General features: G+C 41.7%; 1 protein-coding gene across 1 annotated transcript; it reads left to right on the forward strand.

The window, feature by feature from the left end:
* Positions 1-1,022: 1,022 nt before the first annotated feature.
* Positions 1,023-11,346, forward strand: LOC137420893 (stanniocalcin-like). Its single transcript, XM_068106376.2, has 4 exons — positions 1,023-1,235; positions 1,502-1,644; positions 10,000-10,214; positions 11,001-11,346. The coding sequence occupies exons 1-4, from the start codon at positions 1,067-1,069 to the stop codon at positions 11,272-11,274; spliced, it is 801 nt and encodes a 266-aa protein (XP_067962477.2). The 5' UTR covers positions 1,023-1,066; the 3' UTR covers positions 11,275-11,346.
* Positions 11,347-15,211: the final 3,865 nt, after the last annotated feature.

The following is a 15,211-nucleotide window of genomic DNA, read 5'->3' on the forward strand; positions in this document are numbered from 1 at the left end:
ACACACACACACACACACACACACTCATGCGCACAGACACACACAAACACACGAACAGACACACACACACGTGCGCACAGACACACGCACAGACACACACACACACACACACACACACTCCAAAAAAGACGACGACGGTGAAATTGGGGAAACGGGGAGGAGGGTGAGAATGTGGAAAAGGGGAGGCGGGTGAAAATGGGGAAAGGGGGAGGAGGGTAAAAATGGGGAAAGGGGGAGGGGGTGAAAATGGGGAAAGGGGAGGAGGGTGAGAATGGGGAAAGGGGGAGGAGGATGGGAATGGGGAAAGGGGGAAGAGGATGGGAATGGGGAAATGGGGAAGGGGGTGAGAATGTGGAAAGGGGGAGGAGTGTGAGAATGGGGAAAGGGGGAAGAGGATGGGAATGGGGAAATGGGAAGGAGGATGGGAATGGGGAAAGGGGGAAGAGGGTGAGAATGAGGAGGGGGGAGGGGTGAGAATGGGGAAAAGGGGAAAGGGGGAGGAGGGTGAGAATGAGGAAAGGGGGAGGGGTGAGAATGTGGAAGGGGGGAGGGAGTGAGAATGGGGAAATGGGAGGAGGGTGAGAATGGGGAAAGAGGGAAGAGGATGGGAATGGGGAAATGGGGAGGAGGGTGAGTATGTGGAAAGGGGGAGGAGTGTGAGAATGGGGAAAGGGTGAAGAGGATGGGAATGGGAAAAGGGGAAGAGGATGGGATTGGGGAAAGGGGGAAGAGGGTGAGAATGGGGAAAGGGGGAAGAGGGTGAGAATGGGGAAAGGGGGAGGAGGGTGAGAATGGGGAAAGGGGGAGGAGGGTGAGAATGGGGAAAGGGGGAGGAGGGTGACTGGTGAGAATGGGGAAAGGGGGGAGAGGATAGGAATGGGGAAGGGGAAGGGAAATGGGTCATCCTTGGTTTTCCCACCGTGGCACTTCACGCTTGGCGTGCTCCCAACTCCTGTTACCGCCTCTCCTCTCTGACTTATAAAAGCGACCGCACCTGCTACCAGAGTTCAGTAGCCGCAGCTTTTTCCTGAGGACGTTCATAAACGGAGCGATCACGTGTTCAGCCATGATGATTTGGGTGGGAAAGATGAGATGTCTGCTGTTTAATCTGTCCTTGTTGTGGACGGTCTTTGGAGCGATGCAGCCGCGAGCAGGTGCGGTTGTATTGGACGGTGTTCAGCAGAACGGAGCGATGACGCAACATTACAAGTCCCGCCTGTCCTTGCTCATCGCAGGTACGAGTGATCAGTGCCGTCCATATCTGATATCGATCAACTAACGCATCGAGCCGGAAATTTCATAAACTCCATCAATGTCCCCCGCCATCGGCCATCGTCCTCCTCGAGCATGAATCGATGAATGGTTTGAATCGCTGCTCTCTGATTTTTACAATCTTAACAAAATGCTTTCACTGATGTTTCTCAAGTTTAAAAGTTCCACCTCAATGTGAAACGTCACGCACCCGCACTAACCACCTCCTGTATTTCCCGCTTGGCTGCAGTCGAGATGGAACAATGCCTTTCAAGCGCGGTGGACGCAGGTTGTGGAAGCTTCGCGTGCCTGGAAAACAACAGTTGTGAAACGGGAGGTCTCCATGCCATCTGTACGGAGCTCGTGCGTCACGCCGATCAGTATGACGTCAAGGTAAACAAGTTCAGTCTGATCAGTGCGAGTTAAACTTGTGTGTGTGTGTGTGTGTGTGTGTGTGTGTGTGTGTGTGTGTGTGTGTGTGTGTGTGTGTGTGTGTGTGTGTGTGTGTGTGTGTGTGTGTGTATACGTATATGTATATATGTGTGTGTGTGTGTATATGTATATATGTATACGTATATATATATATATATATGTGGGTGTGTGCCAGTCATGTTCCTCGTACATGAGTTGGATTCCCGGCCCAGACATGGTCTGTAATTCTGGTACTTCACGAGCCAATGAGAACTCATTCTTCAGAAGGATATTAAGCCGGCTGTTCCATCCGCTACTTTTCGCTTGTGCATGTTAAGGATCCTACAGTACCTTATAAAAGAGAAGGCAGTTGTGTGCCGGTACCTAAAGCAAATTTAAACAAGTACAGATACATTCAAAGTACACCACCCCCATGCCAAATAATTAGATATCCTGCAGCACGGCATTGCAGCGCAGCACCTCTGGTGCCCGGCAATACCGCAGTGCAGCTCATGGAGACTGCATTGGGAGGGAGAGGTGTACAATAATTGATTGATTAATTGTATAATTAAAATCAATGAGATTATCATAAAATATTTTCTTAATCATTTGGCTAACAGCATAACTAAACCACTAGTGCTTCATCCGAAGATGTATCTTTTACAAATTTAATTAAATAAGTCTCTAATAAAAAATTAAATAATTGATTGATTAATCAATAAATAATTCATCGATTAAATGATCAAGAAATCAAAAATATCCTTTATAGCCACATCACCTGTTCACTGTCATGTCCAAATATTAGCTTCCTAGCTCAAAAGGTGCCTGAGATATTTCCCAGATGAGAAAGAAAATAAATAAATGATTAATAATGAAAATAAATAAATAATAATCATGAAAAAATTAAATAGTTAATCAATTGGCTAATGGAATACATAAACCACCACCATTTCATCCGAATCTGTAACTTTAAAAAAATTAATTAAATAGGTCATTCATCGAATAATTAAATAATTAATCGATCAATTAGTTGATAAATAAATCAAAAATACCATTGACAGTCAAATCACTTGGTCATTGTCATATCCAAATATCAGCTTCCTAGCTCAAAAGGTGCCTGAGAAATAAAATAAATAAATAAGAATGAAAATAAATAAATAATCACCAAAAATTAAATAAGTAATCAATTCGCAAGTAGAACACATAAACCACCACCATTTCATCAGAATCTGTAACTGAAAATTTTTAAATTAATTAATTAATTAATCGATTAATTGATTAATTGATCAATCAATAAATCAAAAATAGCCTTTGCAGCCAAATCACTTGGTCATAGGCATATCCAAATATCAGCTTCTTAACTCAAAAGGGGCCTGAGATAATGCCTAGAAGAGAAAGGAAATGTATAAGTACTTAATTAATCGCTAATAATAAAATAACTAATCAATTAATTGATTAATCAATAAATCAAAAATATATTTTACAGCCAAATCACTTGGTCATTGGCATGTCCAAATATGAGCTTCCTAACTCAACAGGTGCCTGAGATAATGGCCAGAAGAGAAAGGAAATGTGTAAGTACTTAATTAATTGCTAATAATTAAATAACTCATCAATTAAGTGATTCATCAAAAAACAAAAAATAACGTTTTTGACAAACGTACTTGCTCACTATTGTGCCGAAATTTCAGCTTCCTAGCTCAAGGGATGGCTGAGATATCGCCTGGAAAAACAAACAAACAAGAAAGCAAGAAAACAAAAAACAAACAACCAGAGTGAAAACTGAGTACTCCCTTTCAGCGTGCGTCATTGCTGGGCCTCCTTCGGTGCCCGGCAATGACGTTATGCAGCGCCTGGTGATGGCATAGGAAAGGAGCGGTGTACAATTAGCTTCCTTGATTGATGGTTGCTTCAGAATCACTCAATATTGACGAAACAGCCTTGCTAGGGGAGGTCCTCAGATAAGGAAACGTTCACGACTCCGTTGTTGTTGTTGTTATTGTGTTGCCCCAGACAGTTCTCTCAAACAAGCCGACAGCATGGAGACAACCGATCGATCTCCCAGGAGCGACCTCAAGGTCCCCCACATCCAGGATAGTGTACCCCTGCCTTCACAAAGTCAGGGCTACAACAGTGTTAGAAAGCGAAGAGGGAAAGGGCCGGTCCATGGTGACCGCGCTGCCCTGATGAATCCGGGCAGCAGGGAAGAATGGGGAAGATTTGGCCCCCAACTTGCGTTGGGGGATACAACCACCATGAAGAGGTGTCCCCAATAGTTGTACGTCCCCGTTGTTGGCTCCCTTGGTGCCCCAGAGGGGTGTGTGAACAACAACATGTCAATGAGCTTTGCCTTGAACCTTTGCCAGTTGTGCACATTCGTTTTTTGGTTTTCCTATCAGAAACAAATATTTTCACAACATTGTTTTGGCTTTCCAGAGCCACGGAGGAGTGATCTGAAATCTGCATCTCAGTTATTCCTTCACCCACGTTATTGTATATAAACAGCCTCCCTAAGCAATTGAAAGTTTGAATGAAGAAAGATTCAACAAGCAATTCCAGCAAAATATATATGCTGTTTCAGAATATCAGAGCTGCCAAAGCAGTTTCTTGGTTGGTAAGTTTCATACTGGGTGGTTTGCCATTGTCTTCCAAACAGTAGTTGGGGCAGGCATTTGTAATTTGTTTACGGTGCTGGAGACAGCTCGCCTACATTTCAGGAAGTACACTGTGGATCTTTAACGTCCACTAACTAATGTCGGCAGCTGAAACACCAAGTTTGACATCCATCCAAAGGACGACACACATATTGATGAACCGCCCTGTCTGTGAAACACCGGATGAGTTTATAGCTGGGTCAGGATTCAAACCCAGGCTGCATAACCCACTTTCTGTTAAGCTTCAGCTCACAGATGGATGCCCTGACATTTTCCTGTAGAATTTGCTGGTACAATTCACAATTCATGGTTCCGTCAATGATGGCAAGCCGTCTGGGTCCCGAAGCAGCAACGCGACCCCAAACCATGATACTCCCACCACCACGCTTCATGGTTGGGATGAGGTTCTTATGTTGGAATGCAGTGTTTGGTTTTCGCCAAACATAATGTTTCTCATTTAGGCCAAAAAGGTCCAATTTCGACTCATCTGTCCACAGAACATTCTTCAAATAGCCTTCTGGATCATCCAAGTGGTCTTTGGCAAACTTGAGATGGGCAGCAACGTTCTTTTTGGAGAGCACTGTTTTCCTTCTTGCTATCCTCCCATGAACACAATTCTTGCTCGGTGTTTTCCTGATGGTGGACTCATGAACACTGACATTAGCCAATGCAAGAGAGGCCTGCCGATCCTTGGACGTTACCCTGGGGTTCTTTGTGACCTCCTGGATTATTGTACGCCTTGCTCTTGGAGTGGTTTTTGTTGGATGACCGCTCCTGGAAAGAGTAACAATGGTGTTGAATTTTCTCCATTTGTACACTCTCTGCCTGGCAGTGGATTGGTGGAGCCCAACATCTTTAGAAATGATCTTGTAACCGTTTCCAGATCGATGAGCATCGACAAGTCTTTTTCTGGGGTCCTCAGAAATCTCTTTTGATCGGGGCATGACGCGTCCACAAACCTGTGTGGTGAAGACCAGACTCTGATGGTGACGACAAAGTTTGTTTTTCATATAGGGCAAGGCCACCCAAACTCACTCCTGATTGTCATCCCATTGATTGAAACACCTGACTGTAAATACCCCCTAAATTGAACTGATTAACCTCGAGGTTCGCATACTTTCTCCAACAAAATAAATTGAATGCTGGATCATTTTGCTCAATAAATAAACAAGAAATATGTCGTGCCTAGCACGATACTTGTGAAATCCCTAAAATAAGTTGTTGGCCTATGATGACCTCAAAAATAATTGGTGGTTGAATTCAGTGACCTGGTATGCAAATCTTCTTTAAAATTTCAAGTCAATCGGATGAAAATTGAGGATTTCAAAAATTTGACAAAGTTGGTGACCTTTGGCCTATGTTAACCTTTTGGCCCCAAAAACAATGGGCTTCTTGCTTATGACCAACTCTACCATTTGGTGAAGTTTCATGAAGATCGGTTGAAAATTGTGACCTGTATGCGACAGAGATACAGAAAGACAGAATAACGCACAAAACAAACCAATATACTTGAAAAATCTTCGATTTACGCAAGTGATGAAAAAGTAGATTGTTGTGTGGTATTTGTTTCATCAGGTTCTCTGTGTCTATTATTAGCTTACCTGGAACATAGTTCCGGGGATTCTTATGCGATGGCATGTCGTCAGTCTGTAAACACTTCTACCAGGGGTCAAAGTGGATCCAGGTTTGACGTCCCAAAATAGGAATTTGCTTTTTCCTCTGAAACTACACACACTATAATCGATGAAACTTGACCACAACCTTCATCACCCGTGATGTACCGAAGTTTGTTCAGGGCATTAAAAAAAATCAGGCCCTGAGGGGTTTACTGAGGGGAGGGGGGAGGGGGGGGGAGGGAGGGAGGGAGGAGGGGGAGAGGGTTGCACCCCAAAATAAGTATTTCATTGTTTGTTTAAAGTCTTATGATTACGTTAGTGTGATTCTTCATGCTGCCTCTCTGTCTTCTAGCAACCATTGAAATTGGTTTAAAATACCATGATACTGTTTAAAATACCATGATACTGTTTAAAATACCATGATACTGTTTAAAATACCATGATACTGTTTAAAATACCATGATACTGTTTAAAATACCATGATACTGTTTAAAATACCATGATACTGTTTAAAATACCATGATACTGTTTAAAATACCATGATACTGTTTAAAATACCATGATACTGTTTAAAATACCATGATACTGTTTAAAATACCATGATACTGTTTAAAATACCATGATACTGTTTAAAATACCATAATACTGTTTAAAATACCATGATACTGTTTAAAATACCATGATACTGTTTAAAATACCATGATACTGTTTAAAATACCATGATACTGTTTAAAATACCATAATACTGTTTAAAATACCATGATACTGTTTAAAATACCATGATACTGTTTAAAATACCATGATACTGTTTAAAATACCATGATACTGTTTAAAATACCATGATACTGTTTAAAATACCATAATACTGTTTAAAATACCACGATACTGTTTAAAATACCATGATACGGTTTAAAATACCTTTAGTCGAGTAGTATACTGCTTTATTCTACCAGGTGAGTGCCCAGGGGTATTGCCTATATTTTTAGGACATAGATGAATATCTTATCACATTTTAGGTCAAATTTTTGCAGAAATACAGGGATTTCTAAAGGATTCATAAACGTTTCCTCACCACTGTTACCTGTATTGCTAATTAAACAACATTGGCTTTTTCTTGGACACCTGTATCTTGTTACATTGAGCCGTTCAGTTTTCGATATTCTCTGCAAGGATAAGTTGAAATGAAGAATTCACATGCGTTTGTGTGACAAGTGTATAGAGGTATTTCCAAGAAGCTGAAGCTTGCGGTGAAATACCTTAAACAATAAACTATCTTGTTCTAAGAACTTTTCGAGCACCGAAAGTAAAACGAGAAAAGACATTAATCAGTCCTTGGATGCTTTTCCCTCCTCCCGGGGTAGCGTTTTACAGCATCATCATCATTGACTGTAGCTGTGCCAAATATTGCATTTTCAGCTTGTGTTCTGAATAATCTCGGTTACGCACAGCCAAATGTAATTTCTCACCGACGAGGACACGGACTCAAACAGAAGGGGAAGTTTACAGCTCCATTTCGTGCCCGCGACACGCTCGGCGGCAGAGGATGACTTTGATGCATAGATTCTTTTACTTGAACCGAGCCGAGATGCCGAAAAGGAGCTCACGTCGTTTTCAAAGCAATGAAGTGTCACGTTTTACAGGGCACGAGTCGAAACCCGATAGTGCCACAGATGGCGTCCTGTTGTTAACAAATGATCTTCGCGTTTGTCGTCACATCCATTTATACACACATCGGGGTGAACCTCGGCCCTTAGTGGCTCTAAGTGCCCCCAGAGCTTTGATGGTCGAGAGTCTCGAATTGATACCTAAAGAGTTTCTATAATGGTAGATATAATCGGTAAGGGGTCTCTTTTCATCACGTCGCTCATGACTTCTTTGAAACTGATCAACATCGGTTCATCCATTAAAATAGCCGAGCACAATCATCGCGAGTCCCTTTGAACACCCGTTTGGAATGCATGATGTTCGTGTTTACAAGCGACATTGTTTGCCTCTGTACCTTTATCGGGACATGCATGAAGCGAGCAGACGGCATGAGTTTGGGCGCCATCGGTTTATTAGTCACTCATGGGAAAAGAGGGGATGAAATTGAAGAAATAAAAAATGAGAATAGTCGGGGAAGGAAGGATTACCGAGAAAAGGAAAGCAAACTGATGATCTGACGTCAGAACGTTTGAAGAGAGATGATTCTTGAGGTCTGTTTTGATGTCTACTTTCAATGATTTTGCTTATTCTGGCGAGAATACTGAATGGTCTGTAGTTGAGAGGGTCATTTTGGCATCTTTCTTCTGAATCAGAGCTAGATTGAATATTTTTCATGATGCAGGATAGGTGGCCTCCAGAGAAAAATCTCAGACCAGAGAAATACATGCTTCTTCTTCTTCTTGCCGCCAAGTTTAATGTCCATCAACTATTATGCAATTTAATGTCCATCCAATTATACTAATTATTGATCTTTTCTACCCCCCTTAATTCACCCCAGATCCACTTTTCTGAAATTCCGACTTCTGTCCTGGAAGTCCTAGCTATGTCCATGTGGTTTTTACCTCTCCCACCCCTCTTCCGACACCTCCTCCTCCCAGTCCCTCTCCCTCCCACAGATCTCCCGATGTCCCTGCTCTCAAATGTTGTACTTGTGTGCTTCCCCATTTCTGCCCATCTTGTCTCCCGCTCCCTTTATTTTGTCTTATGTGTCCGTTTATTTTTTTTGTTATTAATGTTAGCTCTTACACTAGCCTCGATTTTGTATACAACAAAAAAAAAATCTGAGGGACGGCACATACATTGTTGAATCACCCTGCCTGTGAAACACCAGGATGACAGTTTTGTAGCTGGGCTACTATTCCAATCCAGGCTAGACAGCTCAAAGGTGAGTATGAGTGTGCATACCTCTAGGCTATCCTGTTAGCCACAAAGAAAGTTGAGAAGAGGATAGAGCAAATGCACAAGTCTGAAAGATTAAAGCAATGGTTACATTGGGCCCATGAGCAATGGAGGAGTCTTGGTCGACTTGAAATTTCTCCATCTTGGCAAGAAGGAAGCTCATGTGCTGGAGGGAATATGTTGGGAGGGGAGTATAAGATGGGTAGAGGAAGAGAGAAATTTGGGACCTTGGCCTTTTCTGCAACAACAGAGTTGATGTACCCAACCTTTTCAAGACTATCCGGATCATGACTCGAAGAGTATCAGAATTAATGATTTGCATTGAGTAGGCAGTAGGGTATGTATATATATATATATATATATATAATGTTAAAATGAGCAGCTATGCGAGATCTCAGTTTCCGGTGTTTAGATGGTTTTCTTTCAACCTACAAAAAGATAAACCATTTTTAAGGTTTTCAAATCCAGTGATCAAAACTTTGAGCTCAATGTATGGGCAGGTGAGGGGAGTATGAGAAAAAAGCCTCGCAATGGTCGCTGGAGATGCATCAAAATCCTTCGAATCTCCCGGGTTTTTTTGGAAAAATATAAAAAAGACAGGGAGAGAGAGCGGGGTCAAAGATTTCTCTCTGAAGTTTGACCTCAAGTTTGTTTTCCAAGAACCAACCTTTGGGTGGCCAATTGGATGGAAAATTAGTGGGAGATGAGCATCATTGTTTTAGGTATTTTTTGGCTCTATCTGAAATGCTCAAATGTCTTTTTGAAATTTCGATTTATAAGGGCTCACTTTAAGTAGTTAATTATAAGAATGGCACACATAATTTGTCGACACTCATGGGCATAACTTTGCATCGTTTGGGCAAAGTTCAGCAGACGTGTTCTTGCGTCATACGATTTGCCTAATTACATTCATATAATGATTTCCCTCCCAGTGCAGTGAGTTCTCACCGTTTCTGGAGCATTCCACCAACCAAGCAGTAATACCAATCGGCACAGAAAAATAATAAATAAGCAATAATATGACCTGTCGTATGAATAAATTACTTAATGGGCAACACACAACGAACTGTTAGCTCACCATCAGGAGGTCCGAGCAGACCTCTAATGTGGAAAGATAAAATGAAAGATCACGGATTGATGTTCATGTCTTCTGTCCTTCCCCCATCAATTCCTCGTGCATTTAGGGTCGGTTGTTCATCAAAGACATGCTGAAGTGCATTGCGCAGGGACTGCGCACTCGATTCAACTGCAACCACCGCAAGTGTTCGTCCATCTGGGAGATGGTGGGGCAACTGCAGCGTGATTGCTACAAACTCAACGACGTGTGTGTGGCAGCTCAGGCCAACCCTATGGCTATGGTCGACATTCTGCACCAGCCAACCGCCACTCTGAGCAAAGGGTGAATTTACAATTTAATCTCTAATTTTTTTTAAACATTCGACTAAGTTAATGTTTCTTGATAGGACGGGCAGGATGGCCTAGAGGTGCGGACACTAGCCTCTCGGCTGTCTAGCCTGTGTTCAAATCATGGCCCAGCTACAAACTGTCACACCGGTGCTTCGCAGGCACGGTGGTCCATAAATTTGTGTGCCGTCACTCGGATGGGCATTCAACTGGCCGTCCCGTGTACCAGCATTAGTTGGTGGACGTGAAAGATCCTCTGGTGTCCTTCAAAGAGCAGACGAGCTATCGCCGGGACCATGGCCAAATTTCAAATTTTTGCCCAAACCTACATGGGGCAATGGCATCAGCGGCAATGGCAGAGGCGGCAATGGCAGAGGCGCACCCTCAGCCAATGATGCTACTTGTAGCCATGTGCTGTATAAGAAATAAGATGACTCTTCATAACAAACAAAAAAGTAAAATTAAGTCTTCTATGATTAATTTTTCTTTTCAAATTGTCCAAAATAAAGATAAATGTTCAGTTCAGGATAGCAGACCATAAGCCTTATAAAATAATGAAAGTTTTAATATCCTATTTTCCCTTTCTTTCCTCAATTCTAACCTTGTAATTTCAACTCCCCAACCCACCCACCATCCTCCCCATGAATACTGTAATAAATAGATCACACATGGAAGGAATAAAAAAAAAAATTAACTTAGGCAAAAGGTACCTTCACTGGTAATTATATTGTTGCTGAAGTCTACAATTGTAATAACATGTCAGTAACCCTGTCTCCCACAGGCCCCACTTTGAGTTACTCAAAGCGCTGTTTAAGTGCGATGATGAGACGGTGGCCATCTTGCTCGATTCACTCAGGTCACGTGACATTCTCCCTCACCTCCCAACACATCAACGTAATGGCCGGGTTCCATCGGATTCGACACTTTCTGAAAGCATGCCACCAAGGCTCGTCCAACCCTACAGGCATTCCAGAGATCACAGGCAAATGGGTGGAAGACGCGGCTCCAGCATTAGGAAGAAGGGAGCTTGGAAATCCGCTCATGGAAAGTCTTAGTAACCTTATGGGTCCAACTGCTGACCATGTCAAGAGTCAGTGCAAAGGTGTTAAAGGGGAGCAGATCTTTTTTTTTTTTTAAATCTATGATCACACTATTTACTACACAGGTATTGGGATAGGTCATACTCTCAAAAACATCTTCCACCACATCTTACCCTGACATGGGAGTATTGAGTGGAATAGTTTGATTGACTGGAGGGCTCATTGGGTCAGTGAACCCGAACAATACCATCTGACATATGTATATAATGCTAACTGGTATTTCGACCATCCTTATCGACAGTCTTAATTATAATTTTTTTTTTTTTTTTATCCTGTGTGAAATATACGTGTCTTGTGTTTTGGACACAAGTGCAAACGTAAATATTCCCAGGAAGATATTCTACCTCGCAGAAGTACGAGGAACGTTCAAAATGTTCTGGCAACTAGACATCAATAATCGTCCAAACACACCAAAGTTTTGTATTTCTCAATATGTATGTATATATAGTTTGTAAGAACAATATATATATATATATATATATATATATATATATATATATATATATATATATATATATATATATATATAAAATATATATATACTATATATATATATATATATATATAAGTTGTATCCATATCTCGTTCGTAGAATCTTTTGAAGACCCCACGTATCATTGTATTTTACAAGCTCAAAGATGGCTTTATTTTTCTTTGCCTCATTCCAGAAATACAGCCTTTACTTATTATTATTATTATTATTATTATTATTGTTTTAAATTAATGTGTAACATTGGTGCAGAATTATCTGTTTCATTTCATACTGCTGCGGAAATAGTTACATTTTTACGGTTTGTGTATGATATCTTTTTTTCTCCAGCTTGTGGTTATAAATTCAGTTTGATTGCTAAACATTTTACCTTTTTAGCCCCTGTCACCTCACTCTTCCGTAAGACTTGATCTTGCGTAGAGGATAAGTTTGTCTTTTTACTTTTGGAACCGATTTCAACACTTTGAACAAAGAAACTTAATGTCATTGTGAAGATGGTACCCAGTTGAGTTTTTTAACAAATGAATCCGATGCTGTTTATGCGTTGAGTATTTATGCCATAGGATTGCAAAACTTGGCACGCTTGCATGATGTAAATCCCATTCTTTATAAATATTGGAATAAACTCTCAAATTCAATCTCACGTGTCATATTTATGAAGTCATGATGTTGAATAAAATAATTCCACAGGGGAAGAGTTCAAAATAAATACCAACAAAAACGATTGAAATAAGCTGACAATAGCATTGATTGCTATTGAAAAGTGGGGGATGGGGGTTTGGGGAGGGACATGCAAGCCAATATGGTGTGGGGTCCAGACGGACTGACCCTAGAAAATGTAAGATTCTGTGCACTTTATGGCCGCTTGTGTTAACTTTTGTGGGAAAATTATTTGAGGGGAATGGGAGGGGGGGGGGGGCTCAACTTTATTTTGTGTGCCATACAGTCCAAAAAAATTAAGGATTAGGAAAAAAAAGAAAGGAAAAAAACCAAAAAAAAAAAAAAAGGAAGTAGGCAAGATCAGAAGAGGAACAACAGTCAAATTACATTTTTTTAAATCCAATGAAGTGAGCAAGTGATGAGAACAGCAGCTGTACATCACAAACAACACCCGGAACAGAAAAGGCAAATAAAACGTCGGAATTCCTCCAGATCTTTTGCAGTTGAGCCTAAAGCAACATAATAGACTGTGGAAATGTTTTAAAATGTAAAATGAAGGCAAAATGATCGAGATGGAAGGAAGGCCTATCGTCATCTGCTCTGCAACCGGGAGCGACGTCACATGGTACCCCTTTACAGAGACCTTGCGATGATCCCCTAGGAGGTGGAGGAAATCAAGCATCTACAACCTTCGACTTATGATTTATGACAGACCCTTAGTCAGCCTGGAAATCTTGGTGGAAATTGGAAGATTGGATAACAAACAACCAAATACGGACACCAAATTGAGTATTTTAGTTTGATGACGATGCAACTATATAAAGCCCTCAAATGTTGTCAACTAGCACTCTCAAGTGCCGGTCCAAACGTGCTACGGAGTAGTACGTGATGTGGAGTGATTTTGGCCAAATTTAATGAACTAGCAACAGTACCCGCCCTATGGGCGGGGCTTCAATTGGGAAGCCCAAATGAAAAGGTAAAATATCAGAAATTGAAGGCTTTTTTATTTTAAACGATTCATATAACCATCCGTTGAATCATATCACATGCAAATCATCAAAATCTAAACAGTACATGGCGAAACAGTACATGCACGATCACTTACCACGTACGTCTCGCTCGCTCTCATGTTGTCCCGATAATGATCCTTCCGCAGGTTCACCTACGGAAACCTTGTTACGACTTTTACTTCCTCTAGACAGTCAAGTTCGCTCATCTTTTCGGTGCACCGGCACGACCTGAGAACAGCCCGTGCAGGGGCTGATCCGAGGATCTCATCAAACCGTCCGATCGATAGTAGCGACGGGCGGTGTGTACAAAGGGCAGGGACTTAATCAACGCGAGCTGATGGCTCGCGCTTACTGGGAATTCCTCGTTCGTGGGACACTGTCTCAAGCCACAGTCCCCATCACGGATGGGGTTCAACGGTTTACCCGAGCCTGACGGCAAAGGGCAAGGTACACGCTGGCATGTCCAGTGTAGCGCACTTGCGGCCCCGGACATCGAAGGGCATTAAACGTTCATTGAACATTAAACGTTCATTAAAGGATTACGAAACGAAAAGCATTACGAAATTACGTTCACACCATCACGTCAAACACCACCGTGAACTCATACATCGTCACAACATCGTCACAATGAGAACATTCCTTATCGTAAATATATCCCAGGATAACCCACCCAAAATATCTTTGCGATCGGTTCAGCAGTTTTTACGGTACCTTCGAACAGACAGACGGACATTTGGTGAATTATAGTAAGATTGTCACAATGAGAACATCGTCACAATGAACGTTATGCGAACTAGAATGTTATGCGGGAGTCCAAACCTGAGAATGCTGGAGACCAAAGCTGAAATTGGGGAAACTAAATAGCCTATTTTACTCCCAGGGGTCCCAGGATTACCCACCCAAAATATCTTTGCGATCGGTTCAGCAATTTGTACGTTACCTTCGAACAGACAGACGGACATTTGGTGAATTATAGTAAGATTATGTCCCGAATTTAATTAATATTTTGTGAGTAGGCACAATTTTTGATTTTCAACCAAAAAAGTGGGAAGGGGAACAACCAGAATGTTTCCCCCCACCCCTCCCTCCTCCAAAAAGTAGGGGAGAAGTAGTGAGACATGTCCTCCCCATTCTCCCATCGATCGACGCCCAATAAATAAATGGGACACCGACTGGAGTTGGTGCAGCCTGCATTCCAAATGGTGGGAATAAACAATCTGTTTAACCAAATAATAGTGAAACAGAACTTGAACTCATGCCACAATGTCGGAAATAGAAGCCAAACGTTTTATTTACAATTTCCATATTTTACCCGACTAACCTTAAGCATATCCTTACCTGAGCAGCTATTACTAAAAGGCGAAGTGTCCATCCATCCAAGTGTGTGAGTCGGGCTTCATTCTAAAGGGTTCCTACTGTCATGTAATAAAATTGGACCGTTGGGAAGCTAATAATAATCAATTTACTGGGTTGAAAAGCGAATAATAGACTTACTTGGAGGAAAAATTTGTGTCTGTTTAATCGCAACAAGTACAAAAAGTTTTAAATAAAACAAAAGCCGCGTCGATGTTACACAATGCCTAGATGCAGCTGTGCCTATAACGTCGATGTTATAGGCACAGGACATTCCTATTGATTCGATTACTTGATGTTATTTTTGTGCAAAGTGAAAATATATCTCGGCAATTTCCCGTGTGTGGCGACGAATTTTTAATATATCTCGGCATTTTCC

Source organism: Myxine glutinosa, chromosome 2 (assembly GCF_964187855.1).
Source record: "Myxine glutinosa chromosome 2, kmMyxGlut1.1, whole genome shotgun sequence".
Classification (NCBI taxonomy): Eukaryota; Metazoa; Chordata; class Myxini; order Myxiniformes; family Myxinidae; genus Myxine; species Myxine glutinosa.